Source organism: Panulirus ornatus, chromosome 2 (genome assembly GCF_036320965.1).
Source record: "Panulirus ornatus isolate Po-2019 chromosome 2, ASM3632096v1, whole genome shotgun sequence".
Lineage (NCBI taxonomy): Eukaryota > Metazoa > Arthropoda > Malacostraca > Decapoda > Palinuridae > Panulirus > Panulirus ornatus.
Genome location: NC_092225.1, coordinates 69,735,108 through 69,751,372, shown reverse-complemented (window position 1 = coordinate 69,751,372; position 16,265 = coordinate 69,735,108). Strand labels below are relative to the sequence as shown.

At 44.0% G+C, this 16,265-nt stretch overlaps 1 protein-coding gene across 10 annotated transcripts in view; it reads left to right on the top strand.

Annotated features, from left to right (window-relative positions):
• LOC139757015 (uncharacterized) overlaps window positions 1-16,265 on the top strand; it is a 294,829-nt gene that overhangs the window by 209,116 nt on the left and 69,448 nt on the right. For 9 of the 10 annotated variants that reach the window (XM_071677054.1, XM_071677062.1, XM_071676996.1 and 6 more), the window contains 2 exons: window positions 12,309-12,936; window positions 14,839-14,932. In XM_071677054.1, coding sequence (XP_071533155.1) covers window positions 12,309-12,936; window positions 14,839-14,932 — 722 coding nt within the window. The remainder of the gene's footprint in view (window positions 1-12,308; window positions 12,937-14,838; window positions 14,933-16,265) is intronic. The other variant, XM_071677006.1, reaches the window with a different exon arrangement.

Genomic DNA, 16,265 nt, shown 5'->3' with positions numbered 1-16,265 from the left:
CACTCCAGGCTTCACTGTGAAGGCGGTGTTGCGCAGTTTGAACCGTCTTGTTCATGACTGTGAGAACACATACACACACACCTTGCTGGTTACGTCGTCGAGTTTATGTAGGCTTCTCTCAACGACCCGAACCGTCACCAATACAAGTTACTCTACACTACAGAAAGCACCTTGAGCTGCTTCGATCAACCAAGACTGTGTGTTATTCAATTCAAAATAAAGGGTCTCTCTAGAAGCTCGGGCCATCCTAGGGCTGTGGAAGACGCCTTGCGTTGTCTGACTCGTCTTTACACATTGCGAGTCGCTCCATGACGCGATTGGTGCGTGCCATTGTCTATATCATCTTACGCTGTGTGAGTCCAATCTACATCATACCATTGGCTTTGCACTGTTTTGGCTATCCTGTGTTGCGGTAGTTACTACTACCTACATGCTATGGAGAGGGCGACATCTTGCGTCGTCAGAGTCGTCCTGCACCGTGTGGGTTGTCCTTTGCTATGGAGGGCACCGTGGCACCGTCTGGGGTCACCTTGATCCACGTGAATCACTTCATGATGCCAAAGTCCAGGAGCTTTGCTTCACCCAAGCTACAATACACTGCAAACATCGCAGTCCATTATGAAAGGGCACGATTATATGGGTCGTCCCACATTATTCAAGGGTGTATCTTGTATTGTGTACCTCAACACTGAGGGATTACATGGGATTATATAGGATTACATGGGATTAAAACGACAAAAGAGAGAAGTCGCCCAAGGCCTAGACAAGGTTGTCTGCCAAATGATATTCCCCCACTAACTCCATTTCCGTTCTAGATGAACCAGGTTAGGATAGAATGCTAAGATGGCTCTCTCTCCCTCGTCTTGCACTCTTGAATTAAGTCAAGAATGTAATTTGATGGAGCACGATAATGAAAGTAAATACAATGGAGTAGTAGCTACATGATCTATGGTAATCTGTTTATTGGTGTCGAATGTTTAAAGGAGGGCTATATATATATATATATATATATATATATATATATATATATATATATATATATATATATATATATATATATATATGTATAATATATCATTTAGCAAAAACCGAAACTTATACGAGGTTTGCGTAACTGCTTGTTATCTTTTTTTTCTCTTTATAGTAACAACGATTGATGGTAAATAGTTGAAATGTTTAACGCTTCTGTTTGGAAAGAAACATTCCTAAGTTGGTTGGTCCTGCTTCGTTTGTCCTCTCATGTCATTCCAATTATTCTCGCAATTGTACTTTGACTTTGCATTTCAAACAAGTAATCATAATTTATACTGTTATAATCATTCTGAATTTTCAAAACCCGTTTCTTATTATCCACACAGTCTACCACACGCTCTATAACCAGAATTATAAATGTCGAGTACAATCCTCTCTCTCTCGCTCCGAGTATATCCCACACAGGTTCAGCAAGAGCATAAACCAGATCTGGACATGGCCTTGCCTCCCGCGAAGCTACATAGTATTTCCTCCTCATTCAGATGCCTTGTGCATTCCAAAGCTCTACCAAACACCATAAGGTGTAGTCACCTCACTTATAACTCTCTGACTCGAGCAGCGATGTTTGTCCCCTTTGCCTTAACACAAGGGAACGCTACAGCTCACTTCAGGTAATATACACATCGAACGACGGGTCAACAACACGGCTAACCACTTTCTTTGATGACTTAATTGCAGTACCATCCACTTATGGCCTCAGTTCCTCTCGTTTATGGTTTTTGCTTCCTCCTCCCGCTTTCCTCTCACTCCGAGCGCCACATGTGTACCACATCCACCGTCACCATCGTCTGACACATTCACCAGTCCTTCACAATGTTTACTTCATCACCTCTTCACCTTTTCTTTTTATGTCTGTTGCCACTTCTTCATTTGCTCTCCCCACGTCGCCTTCATTTGTTCTCTTATTCTCCTAACTTCATCCGCCTCCATCCAAACCATTTATTTTTCATAAATCTTAAACTTTATCGACACATTTTCACATCCTCTCTCATTCGCCCGTCTTTTTCTGTTTTTTATATCTGCTGCTATTTTGTGTCAAGTTCCTCCTAGTCACTGTCATTCCTTCCCTCCAGATACCTCCATCCACTTCTATTTTCTCTTTCATGAACGACTCAACTTCCTCATACCACCATTCTCTACCTTCTCTCATATGTTCACATCTTTCCCTCGACAAGCTACGCACTTCACCTCCGTACTTAAGCACTGCATCCTCCCACTCCTCTTCCACTTACTTTTTTTCATTTACTCACCCTGTGGTCTCTCTCTCTCTCTCTCTCTCTCTCTCTCTCTCTCTCTCTCTCTCTCTCTCTCTCTCTCTCTCTCTCTCTCTCTCTCTCAAGCTCAATTACTTTTCCTACTTTCACGCCTATGTCATTCCCCTCCTCCCTTTTTCTTTTCCTAAACCAGCCAGAAACGTTCGCTTCCGCCTCCACCTAGTGATCATATCAAACATCCCAGCTGCCGACTCACTCAGCACATTCACATCACATATCCTCTCCTCTCCATGCCTTGTCGACCACAATCGATCACAGTAATACCAGTTGACACCGAAACTCGTTCACCCTCGTGTACTAACGCATGCCCCATTTTTTTTTCCCTAAAGCCATTATTCGTCGTCTCCGTTCAACACACAACAAGACGAACTGTCCCCCATTAACCCCAGATTATGTTCTCAAGTTGCCACGGCGTCCACACTTAACATTCCTCTCTCTTTGCACCAAGATTCAATCCCTTCCATCAAAACTACCCGATCATTCACTCGCCCAAACACACACACACACACACACACACACACACACACACACACACACACACACACACACACACACACACACACACACACGATTTTTACTCGTCTTAGGGAGAGGGTGCAGCATCAGGGGGAGACGGCTCAGCCATCACAAAAAGAAGAAAAAAAAATACTTTTTTGGTTTCAATTCTCCCTCTGAAAATGATACTACAGGAGGGGAGGATTGCCAGACCCCCCGTTCCCGCCTCTCGTAGTCGCTTTTACTATTCACGAAAGATGAGTGGATAGAATTGTCCCTCCACTATCCCTGAGGATAGTGGAGACTGAGGAGATGATGTTAGGATGGACTGAAAACATCTCTGAATTATATCGGGACCTGGACGTTCACGAGAGAGAGAGAGAGAGAGAGAGAGAGAGAGAGAGTCGTGCGTGGAAAGGAGAGAACTGGAGCGATGTGATATACAGGAAGGGGACGCGTTGCCTATGAAGTGGACTTGGCGAAACGACTGTAAAGTCTGTGAGTTGGTGTGGCTTTGATGGCGTTGCGTCATACAATGACAGATGAAGGGTTGATATGGATACGTGAGGCCATTCTTCGCTTGTTCCTGTCGCTGCTTCCCAAAAGCATATGTATATATGTATGTACGAAATCAAAACAGACACGTGATTTTTATAAATACTGGAAAAAAGAAAAATGGAAAAGGAACTACGAGATCCTGAGCATTGTCGTGTATTAACACATTTTCAGAGGACAGTTACAGAATCAGAAGACCAAAGGCAAATCAATACACGAAAGCGCTCATATATATATATATATATATATATATATATATATATATATATATATATATATATATATATTTCGTTAACTCTGCGTGGAGAGCTCGTGACCTCCTGAGGGTTAATGACCCACCATCTGAGGGTGGCAGCCACGCTGGGTCAGGTCAGTAAAAGCTGGCCCGCTGTGAACGGACATAGGGGCTCACGGCATCCGTTTTCTATGACCCAAGGTAGGTAGGTCCAACGTTGCTCGGAAAACGTTTTACGACCTCGCGAGCCAGGTCACGTTTTATGACCTCACGAGCCAGGTCACGTTTGAAAACTCTTTGTTAGCTCAGCCGGGTCGAGCCAGGTCCTCCTTCTTCGGCCACAGCTGACAGCAATTTTTTTTTTTGTCCAGATGTGATATTGGCTCTGTCACCGTCAGTGTGAACCCCCACAGGTCACAGCTACCGACCGTGTGAACCCCCACAGGTCACAGCTACCGACCGTGTGAACCCCCACAGGTCACAGCTACCGACCGTGTGAACCCCCACAGGTCACAGCTACCGACCGTGTGAACCCCCACAGGTCACAGCTACCGGCCGTGTGAACCCCCACAGGTCACAGCTACCGACCGTGAGAACCCCCACAGGTCACAGCTACCGACCGTGTGAACCCCACAGGTCACAGCTACCGACCGTGTGAACCCCCCACAGGTCACAGCTACCGACCGTGTGAACCCCCCACAGGTCACAGCTACCGACCGTGTGAACCCCCACAGGTCACAGCTACCGACCGTGTGAACCCCCCACAGGTCACAGCTACCGACCGTGTGAACCCCACAGGTCACAGCTACCGACCGTGTAAACCCCCACAGGTCACAGCTACCGACCGTGTGGACCCCCACAGGTCACAGCTACCGACCGTGTGAACCCCACAGGTCACAGCTACCGACCGTGTGAACCCCCACAGGTCACAGCTACCGACCGTGTGAACCCCCACAGGTCACAGCTACCGACCGTGTGAACCCCCACAGGTTACAGCTACCGACCGTGTGAACCCCCACAGGTCACAGCTACCGACCGTGTGAACCCCCACAGGTCACAGCTACCGACCGTGTGAACCCCCACAGGTCACAGCTACCGACCGTGTGAACCCCCACAGGTCACAGCTACCGACCGTGTGAACCCCCACAGGTCACAGTTACCGACCGTGTGAACCCCCACAGAGCAGCTTAAGCAATAATATATTTATACAACTGGTTCACTGCCAGCGAGATGGGTTCCACGGTAATAAAACCAACAGATAACAGGAGTTTCATGGGATAGAAACCAACTATACATCAAATGGATGGGTTACATAACATACATGAAACTGATGGAACAGAACCAGCATTACGTAGATGGGTTACACACCGCATATATCTTGGATGAAATACAGACGACATATACATATTTCAAGTGGCATTCAGACAGGTACAGTTTACAAAGACGGGAAATTCTTCGTATAGGTTTTAATCTTTCTGGGTGTACGTATGAGATCATGCATTTTCCTCCTCGGTTTCGGGTTTTGGATGCAGGGGAAATATTCTACTGACAAGGTCATGGATGTGTTTGGATGTCATTGGGTGATGCCCCACGGTGGGAGACGCGCATCCAGACGGTGTGGATGTTGGCGAGGAGGCAGTTCAACGTGTTGTCGCTGAGGTAGACGTGTGCTGTAGATGAGGTAGACGTGTGCTGAGGCTGAGGTAGATGTATATATATATTGCAGCTGAAGCATACATGTACTATATGGCTAAGGTAGACGTGTGTTGTAGATGAGGTAGACGTGTGCTACAGATTAGGTAGAGGTGTGTTGTAGATGTGTGTTGTAGGCGAGGTAGACGTGTGCTACAGATGAGGTACAGGTGTGTTGTAGATGAGGTAGACTTTGTGTCTTTACTGAAGTAGATGCGTGTTGTACATCAGGCGTTGCTAGCAATAAGGACACTGGAAAAAAAAATTATATATATATATATATATATATATATATATATATATATATATATATATATATATATATATATATATATATACCATCTCCGGCGCTGCCTTCATATATATTGAAGGTTCACGATTAAACCAGAGGAGATCAGGGGACAAAATCCTTCATAAAGGACTGATTGAGCATCTCCTCTCAACCCGTTAACAATTAAGTCTGCACTGGCGTATGACCAGGTCTTGCACGGAGTGTAGAGTGAAGCCACCCAGCCTTGCGTCAGTAGGTCTGGTGTAGACTGAGCTGGGTGACCGCTCCTGATAGAGACAGATGGTTGAAGGAATCAGTTAGATTTGCGAGTCAGGTGTGAACTGTCATATGTGTTGGTTGCAGGTCTGACTCTGACCTTACTTCCAGTGCTTGTGGGAGTATGTCACGGTTCTAAGTTGGGTCAAACGTACATTCGACCCACACACACACACACACACACACACACACACACACACACAAGACATTGTTATTTGCACAGCTGTAAGAGGTGGAAGTGTTGGAAATGAAATGTTTGAGGACAATATGTGGTGTGAGGTGGTTTGATCGAGGGTAAGAGAGATGTGTGGTAATAAAAAGAGTGTGGTGGAGAGAGCAGAAGAGGGTGTTTTGAAATAGTTTGGTCACATGGAGAGAATGAGTGAGGAAAGATTGACAAAAGAGGATATATGTGTCAGAGGTGGCGGGAACGAGGAGAAGTGGAAGACCAAATTGGAGGTGAAAGGATGGAGTGAAAATGATTTTGAGCGATCGGGGCCTGAACATACACGCGAGTGAAAGGCGTGCAAGGAATAGAGTGAATTGAAACGATGTGGTATACCAGGGTCGACGTGCTGTCAATGGCTTGAACCAGGGCATGTGAAGCGTCTGGGGTAAATCATGGAAGGTTTTGTGGGGCCTGGATGTGGAAAAGGAGCTGTGGTTTCGGTGCATTACACATGACAGCTAGAGACCGAGTGTGAACGAATGTGGCCTTTGTTGTCTTTAACTAGCGCTACCTCGCGCGCGCGCGGGAGTGGGGTTGGGTACCATTTCATGTGTGGCGGGGTGTCGACGAGAATGGATGAAGGCAGCAAGTATGGATATGTACATGTGGATATATGTACATGTTTGTGTATGTATATGTATGTATACGTTTAAATATATAGGTATGTATATGTGCGTGTGTGGGCGTTAATGTATATACATGAGTATGTGGGTGGGTTGGACCACTCTTGCGTTTGTTTCCTTGCGGTATCTCGCTAACGCGGGAGACAGCGACGAAGCATATTAGAATTATATATACATATATATATATATATATATATATATATATATATATATATATATATATATATAGATATATATATATATATATATAATGAAAGGCTTGTGAAGAATGAGAATGGAAAACTTTCGTTTTCTTCAGGAATGATATCCCACACATCGTCTGCCCCTAGTGGCACGTTCAACTAAAGATCTTCACCAGGTGCTCCCCCACCCCTCCACACACACACACACACACACACACACACACACACACACCCACACGTAGCCTGAACGCCCCCGTCACGAGCCGGGACCCGTAATGTGTTTGAAAGCACCGGGTCCATTTCCCGGTCCGTTGCTCAGCCTAACACCACCCACCTGTGGGCTGAAGGTATTCGACTTAGCTTTAACTCTTCCCCAGGTGCTACTGTTCTTGGCCGCGCGTCCTCTCTCTCTCTCTCTCTCTCTCTCTCTCTCTCTCTCTCTCTCTCTCTCTCTCTCTCTCTCTCTCTCTCTCTCGTCTCTTCTCCAGTAATGTGAGTGGAGTGTTTTTCTTCGGGTGGGATACAGGTTCAGGTGTTTTATCTCTCATCCAGGTGTCTTTATTGTGTAGGATCTCGTCTCGTCTGAGTTTGTTTATAAATGGCACCTTTCTCATTGCTTCTCTTCTTTCTTTTTTATAAATTCTTTTTCTCTTTTTCGCGTCGTAACTCTTGCTCTCCCTGAATCTCTCCTGTAATGCGACATCAAAATGTGAGTCATGTTCACGGTGTATTTTTTCCTTCTTTTAGACATCTTTGTCGCCTCTCATATACTGGAGGGTTTCGATCATCCGGTACTGTCTTATCCTCTGTTATAAAGGCAAATTCAGTAACTCTCCATATACTGTTATATGTATACTTCCATCACGCAGTTACTGCCTGTACTAATGAACCACTCGGCTGTCAGTGAAAATCACTTATTTTGGCTGTACTCATCGTGGATTTGGGACACTCCACACACATACACACAAGATTTGGTATGGTTCTCACACGATGGATCATCGTAGATGCGACTGCTCCGACGTTTTTCGATCAGTAGGTATATACTCGTTCCTGGCTCAGTTACGTCAGTCCAGGAGAACATCCACCGAGGACAAGAGTGTCTCTGTATCACTTTATAGGGGAGTAACCTTCAACTTGACGCGTGGACGTCCTGGCGGTGCTCTTTCTTTCCTCTTCTCTTACACTGAAAGTACTTAGACTGTGAGGTGGGGCTGGGAGACGTGGTGTCGCCTCCCATCCATGTTTTTTGGCTTAATACTCCTATCTTCGCTTTTGTACCGATATTCGAAGGCCCTTTTCTTCATTCTCTCTCTCTCTCTCTCTCTCTCTCTCTCTCTCTCTCTCTCTCTCTCTCTCTCTCTCTCTCTCTCTCTCTCTCTCTCTAGCTACGATACCCTGGTATGATAATCTCATTCCTTAAAGTCCTCAATCAGCGTTCCAGACTCCACAAAAGACCGCCGCGTCCAGTCAGTCTGGAAGGTCTTCCATGAATCTGGAAATCTCCATATCCAGGAGGTTTGTGCCTGCGCTTCCATCGGCGCCTCGCCGCCTAGGCTGCCCTGAACACACGGACAGCTGCCGTGCCTAACGGCTCTACAAACCATTTCCTATTGGCTAATGCTGCGAGCCGTTCCCCTTTGCCTAGCCTTCCTACAGCACTGACATTTTGCCTTTTCCAACACTTCCTCTCGCGGATCCCACTCCATTGCCTAATGGTTCGCACCCAGCTTAGCCGGCTATACTCTCCGATCTGATTCGTTTCCCACCATGTCCTTTCCTGTCCTGTCACATCCCATGTGGTTGGCTGTCCTCGAACATAACATGGTCGATTGGCGCTCCGCCATACCTACATCAGATGGTTCTGTTTTAAACCACTGGGAGGAGTGGTTTATATATATATATATATATATATATATATATATATATATATATATATATATATATATATATATATATATTTATTATACTTTATCGCCGTCTCCCGCGTTAGCGAGGTAGCGCAAGGAGAGACACGAAAGAATGGCCCAACCCACCCACATACACATGTATATACATAAACGCCCACACACTCACATATACATACCTATACATCTCAATGTATGCATATGTATATATACACACAGACATATACATATATACACATGTACTTAATTCATACTGTCTGCCCTTATTTATTCTCGTCGCCACCCCGCGACACATGAAATAACAACCCCTTTCCCTCGCATGTGCGCGAGGTATCGCTAGGAAAAGACAACAAAGGCCACATTCGTTCACACTCAGTCTCTAGCTGTCATGTATAATGCACCGAAACCACAGCTCCCTTTCCACATCCAGGCCCCACAGAACTTTCCATGGTTTACCCCAGACGCTTCACATGCCCTTGTTCAATCCATTGACAGCACGTTGACCCCGGTATACCACATCGTTCCAGTTCACTCTATTCCTTGCACGCCTTTCACCCTCCTGCATGTTCAGGCCCCGATCACTCAAAATCTTTTTCACTCCATCCTTCCACCTCCAGTGTCTCCCACTTCTCGTTCCCTCCAACTCTGACACATATATCCTCTTGGTCAATCTTTCCTCTCATTCTCTCCATGTGACCAAACCATTTCAATACATCCTCTTCTGCTCTCTCCACCTCACTCTTTTTATTACCGCACATCTCTCTTTCCCTTTCATTACTTACCACCTCACGCCACATATTGTCTTCAAACATGTTCTATGAAGGTGCGCGTTCATATGCACTGTGTGTGTATATATATATATATATATATATATATATATATATATATATATATATATATATATATATACACACACACACACGTAAATAGTGCATATGAACGCGCAGTACCAAATAACATACATACCTATCTAGATAGATAGACAGACATTTACTGCTATCTCTCGCCTTATGTAGTCAAATTTCAATCACCTTAATCTACTGATATTTTATTTCTTTGTTTGGAATGGTCCATCCTGTTTATGCCCTTTCTCGGCTGTGCTAGACTGCGTCCAACTTTTGTATGTCTTAACATTCCTTCGAAACATGTACGGACAGACCAACCGCAGAACATACTACGAAGCAATGCAAGAAACTCGTCACAATGAAAAGAAAAGAGATGTATAAGAGAAAAAAGTACTTCTATAGTATGAGTGATGGATGAATACAGACGTGATGATGAGTGCAGAAAGTAGACGAAAGCTTCAGAGGTTACATGACAGTAGAGAATGCTTAGGATATTGGACCTCGCGGGTGTAGAACTCCACTTCCCCGTGTAAGTACACATAGGTTATCATAAGTAGGATATCACACACACACACGGCTCTATACCACCTGGTCTATTCCCATAGTCTACCATCAATGTTCGTGGAATTCGGAGGAATGATGTAACCTCTTTACATTTGTTCACGATATGTGTATATGGAATATGTAATTTGAGAATTTTTGCCTTTTTTCTCAGAGTTCACTCCTCCCCCCCCCAAAATATATATATATATATATATATATATATATATATATATATATATATATATATATATATATATATATATATTGTTCTCGACTTCCACACATTCTTCAAGACTCCCAGGATATTCGCCCCCTCCCCCACCCTATGATCCATTTCCGCTTCCATGGTTCCATCCGCTGCCAGATCCACTCCCAGATATCTAAAACACTTTACTTCCTCCAGTTTTTCTCCATTCAAACTTACCTCCCAATTGACTTGACCCTCCACCCTACTGTACCTAATATCCTTGCTCTTATTCACATTTACTCTTAACTTTCTTCTTTCACACACTTTACCAAACTCAGTCACCAGCTTCTGCAGTTTCTCACATGAATCAGCCACCAGCGCTGTATCATCAGCGAACAACAACTGACTCACTTCCCAAGCTCTCTCATCCACAACAGACTTCATACTTGCCCCTCTTTCCAAAACTCTTGCATTCACCTCCCTCGGAAAGCAAAAATGGGTATGTTTGAAGGAATAGTGGCTCCAACAATGTTGTATGGATGCGAGGCGTGGGCTATGGATAGAGTTGTGTGCAGGAGGATGGATGTGCTGGAAATGAGATGTTTGAGGACAATGTGTGGTGTGAGGTGGTTTGATCGAGTAAGTAACGTAAGGGTAAGAGAGATGTGTGGAAATAAAAAGAGCGTGGTTGAGAGAGCAGAAGAGGGTGTTTTGAAATGGTTTGGGCACATGGAGAGAATGAGTGAGGAAAGATTGACCAAGAGGATACATGTGTCGGAGGTGGAGGGAACGAGGAGAAGTGGGAGACCAAATTGGAGGTGGAAAGATGGAGTGAAAAAGATTTTGTGTGATCGGGGCCTGAACATGCAGGAGGGTGAAAGGAGGGCAAGGAATAGAGTGAATTGGATCGATGTGGTATACCGGGGTTGACGTGCTGTCAGTGGATTGAATCAGGGCATGTGAAGCGTCTGGGGTAAACCATGGAAAGCTGTGTAGGTATGTATATTTGCGTGTGTGGACGTATGTATATACATGTGTATGGGGGTGGGTTGGGCCATTTCTTTCGTCTGTTTCCTTGCGCTACCTCGCAAACGCGGGAGACAGCGACAAAGCAAAAAAGAAATATATATATATATATATATATATATATATATATATATATATATATATATATATATATATATATATATATATATATGATTTGGCATGAATGTAATTTTCAACTTGACAAATTTATGACGGCTATTTTTGGAGTCCTTCAGGGGTCGAATGTTGTTCCCTTTTTGTTTTGCCAACGCTAACGCTAGTGAAAATCCCTCAGTAACTGCTACAGCTGCTATGTGACTTGCTGCGTCTTGACATAGAGATGTTTTAAAGGTGTGTAAATATATATATACATATATATATATATATATATATATATATATATATATATATATATATATATATATATATATATATACATACACACACAGGCAGAACTTACCACATTCGAGCACGAATGTCGGGACGTCTGGTGTACATAGGTGTGTTTGTAGGAACTAGGAAAAAGATTCTTTTCATATACTTATTCAAAATGATACAAAAGCCCTATGCAAAAAAAAAAAAGATAGTTGTAAAAACCTGGTTTGTTCTAAATGATTCTAATTCTTAGATTAGAATAATAGAAAGTTCTTTTGTTTTTTTTTTTAGCTCAGTGACTTAATAGTTCTAGATTTTCCTTTTATAAAGATAGCATTTAATAGCCTAATAATCGTTTATGAGTCTTATCTTTATATATAAATCATGTGTTCTGACCCTAAGTTTGGCTTTACACTAGGATGAACTTGAGATGACTTGGGGGAATGTTATCTTTATTGGCTGCATCTTGTAGGGTACACGGGAGGGTTAACCTCAGACCAAATGGCTTCTGGTAGTTGAGTCGTTCATCAATATATTGTGTGTAACGATGTCCGTGTCGTTCAGAAGGAGATGGATCCAGCCAGCAAGGGCAGCAGCAGCACCAACAGCAGCAGCAGCAGCTTCAGCAGCAGCAGCACCAACAGCAGCTGCAACACCAGCAGCAGCAGCAACACCAACAACAACAACAACAACAACAACTCCAGCAACAGCAACAAAACCTCCAACAACAGCAAAACCTCCAACAGCAGCAAAATCTCCAACAACAGCAAAACCTCCAACAACAACAGAATCTCCAACAGCAATTGCAACAACAACAAAACATGCAGCAACAACCACAAAATTTACAACAACAAAGCCTTCAGCAACAGCACAATCTACAACAACAGCAAAACCTACAACAACAGCAGCAGAATCTGCAGCAACAACACAATCTACAAAAACAGCAAAACCTTCAACAACAACAGCAGCAGCTACAGCAGATACAACAAGCCCAACAACAGCTTCAGCAGCAGACTGCGGGACAACAGCAGAAACTTGGGATATTGTCAGGGATGAAAGGGGACCAGTATGCCTCGGCTTATACTGGCATATCTCCTCCATCAAGACCACTCTCCCGCGAGGATCTGTATGGTCAGCAACACCAGGGTCTTCCTGATGGTCTGCTACAGGGGCCCGGCATGATGCTTCACAGGTCAGTTTACACTTGAGAGCCCCCCTTCACTACCTCCAGACGTTCTGCTACAGGGATCCTTCCATCCCCACAGGTCAGTTTCCAGTTAGGAACCTTCCATAGGCTTTGCCACAGGGAGCCTTCCAGCTCCAGAAGTCATTTTCCAGTTAGGGACTCATCCTGTCGCTCTCCTACGGGGAAGAGGCTCCACAGGTTGAGTTACATATGAGCCTTCCAGACTTACTTATGCCTCTGTTACGTCGAACTGTCATAATGGTGTTCCGAAGTTCTCTCTCCTCAACGCTCTGCCACATGAACCCTGTTTGTTCGTCCAACAGGGCAGTGTCTTTGCATGGACAATGTGTGGTGTGAGGTGGTTTGATCGAGTAAGTAACGTAAGGGTAAGAGAGATGTGTGGAAATAAAAAGAGCGTGGTTGAGAGAGCAGAAGAGGGTGTTTTGAAATGGTTCGGGTACATGGAGAGAATGAGTGAGGAAAGATTGACCAAGAGGATATATGTGTCGGAGGTGGAGGGAACGAGGAGAAGAGGGAGACCAAATTGGAGGTGGAAAGATGGAGTGAAAAAGATTTTGTGTGATCGGGGCCTGAACATGCAGGAGGGTGAAAGGAGGGCAAGGAATAGAGTGAATTGGAGCGATGTGGTATACCGGGGTTGACGTGCTGTCAGTGGATTGAATCAGGGCATGTGAAGCGTCTGGGGTAAACCATGGAAAGCTGTGTAGGTATGTATATTTGCGTGTGTGGACGTATGTATATACATGTGTATGGGGGTGGGTTGGGCCATTTCTTTCGTCTGTTTCCTTGCGCTACCTCGCAAACGCGGGAGACAGCGACAAAGCAAAAAAAAGAAAAAAAAAATATATATATATATATATATATATATATATATATATATATATATATATATATATATATATATTTTTCAAACTATTCGCCATTTCCCGCGTTAGCGAGGTAGCGTTAAGAACAGAGGACTGGGCCTTGGAGGGAATATCCTCACCTGGCCCCCTTCTCTGTTCCTTGTTTTGGAAAATTAAAAAAAATAAACGAGAGGGGAAGATTTCCAGCCCCCCGCTCCCTCCCCTTTTAGTCGCCTTCTACGACACGCAGGGAATACGTGGGAAGTATTCTTTCTCCCCTATCCCCAGGGATATATATATATATATATATATATATATATATATATATATATATATATATATATATATATATATATACCAGCTCCACAGGTCAGTGATTCACGAAGGGCTTCCCACCGACTTTCTATAGGAGTGATTGTCTGCAGGTCAGTACATCAAGATAGCCTTCTCGTCAACCTACCTCAGGAAAGATCCATTCACAGGTCAATACATTACTAGTTGTTTCTTTACTGCGAGGTCGCCTTATGCTACAATTTGCCTTAAGATTAAAGGTATTACTATCCCTTTGTATTTCCCTCTGTGATTCGCTGGTCATATGATCGCTCGCAATCGTACGGGCCACATCAAAGGGAGTGAACAGGCAAGTATGTGTGTGAGTGGCTACAGATAACATCCATGTGTTGATCCTCATTCACTATCTTTTCTGTGATTCCAGAAATATACATATATATATAATTATTTTCATCTTTCAGCGTAAAGAAGAGTTTACTAAAGTCTTTATTAATCTGATTTTCTTTTTTTTGAGGTAAATAACCAATATTTCTTAGAAATATGTTAGACTTAAGTTAGTTAAGGAAACATTATATCCCATCGACTTTGCCATCGACTTCGTGTATGTATCTTGTAATTCTTCAGTTCATATGGCGGGTATACATATGTGTCACCAGAGGTTTATATCGTTGTGGAAGACCTAAGTCATCTATGACCACTGACTGCAACGTTGATAAGATGATAATGTACGGGAGTGTCTTGTGTTTTTCAGACCTGCGCCACTTTCACCAACCGAGCTTCGAGGCGGAGTGATGGTTACTACATCTGGGATGGTCAAGTCTCTCGATCGACCACGCCAGACCTCGGTAAGTCTCTCTCTCTCAATCCTCCCTCTCACCTAATCTCTCTATCTCTCAACCAAGTGCTTTCTTGATCTCGCGAGCCTCATCCGTCGTCACTCTCAATCTCTCTCTCTCACAGCTTCAGTGTTCTGTCCCTCGCGATCTCTCTCTCTCTCTGTCTCTCCCGAACTTCACTTTGCGCTGCCTACACTTTCAGAATCTCTCTGCCAGCATTCATCTTCCTCTCCTCCTCTCCTTCCCTCTATCTCTCTTTCCCACACTTTTGCCGCCCACACTTGCTGTTCTCGACTGGCGCCTTCTTCACTCCAGCACTCGTTTTACTATATTATAGCACTGCGCAGATCACTGACATGATGCTTGATAAAGCGAGATAATTTGCCTTTGTATATTTTTTGGAACGATGTGTAAATAGAAGCGTAACTCACGCGCAGTTTGAACCCGAGGAATGATGAAAGCATATTCAAGTTTCTTTCAGTGTCATGAGTCGGTCGAACCCTCGGGTGATATGCCTTGTACCTTAAGAATCCCATTTTCCGTGACGGAGCGTAAATGCGTCACTGCTTCGTGGGTGCGAGGCGAGAGGGATTGTCTCCACATACACACGTAAGGTACTGTGTATCTTGGAATACATGATCAACAAGATGACTGAACGAATACGTTCGGCCATGGGTTGTTAACGTCTAATGGTTGAACGAGAGTCTTGTTAAATCCACTGCCAATAACCTGTGTTTATTTATGTGTCTTCGTGAGAAGATATGTATTGTGTTTTTTCAGTTACGTTGCATTTGTCTGTTTCGGTGAATATTCTTCCCTAACATCTATGGATATTGTACCACTGTTATCCAACAGTAGAAAATGTTCTTTTATATCTTCAAGTAAGACGAACATTTGATGGGACGAACATCTGGAATGTTACCCGTCATGGTACAATAATTCCGCCACGGAAGATGTTTTTAGATTCAACAAACCATTTGTTGCAAAGCACAAGATAACGCGTGTGTCTCCATAGCAGTCGACACTTCCTGAGCAAAGGACATGATAAGCATGAGATAAGGAAGACTACAGAGGTTGATATGATCCACTAGGGTGTTTCTAAAGCTGATCCTCGAGGTGGGAAGGCTATAGGAAGAAGTGAAGGCAAAAGAAAGCAAAAATATTAGATACGCTGTTCGAGAACATAAGGTATCGTAACGGTCAGTACTCGTTTGGCTGGTCTCCACACAGACACTGTGGGAAGCAGCAGTGAGTCGAGTGCCTTGGGTCCATGTCGTAGAGCTTGGGAGAGCAGTGGAACAGAGAGGGAAGCAGTGTCGTTGTGGACGGAGAGGAATGGATG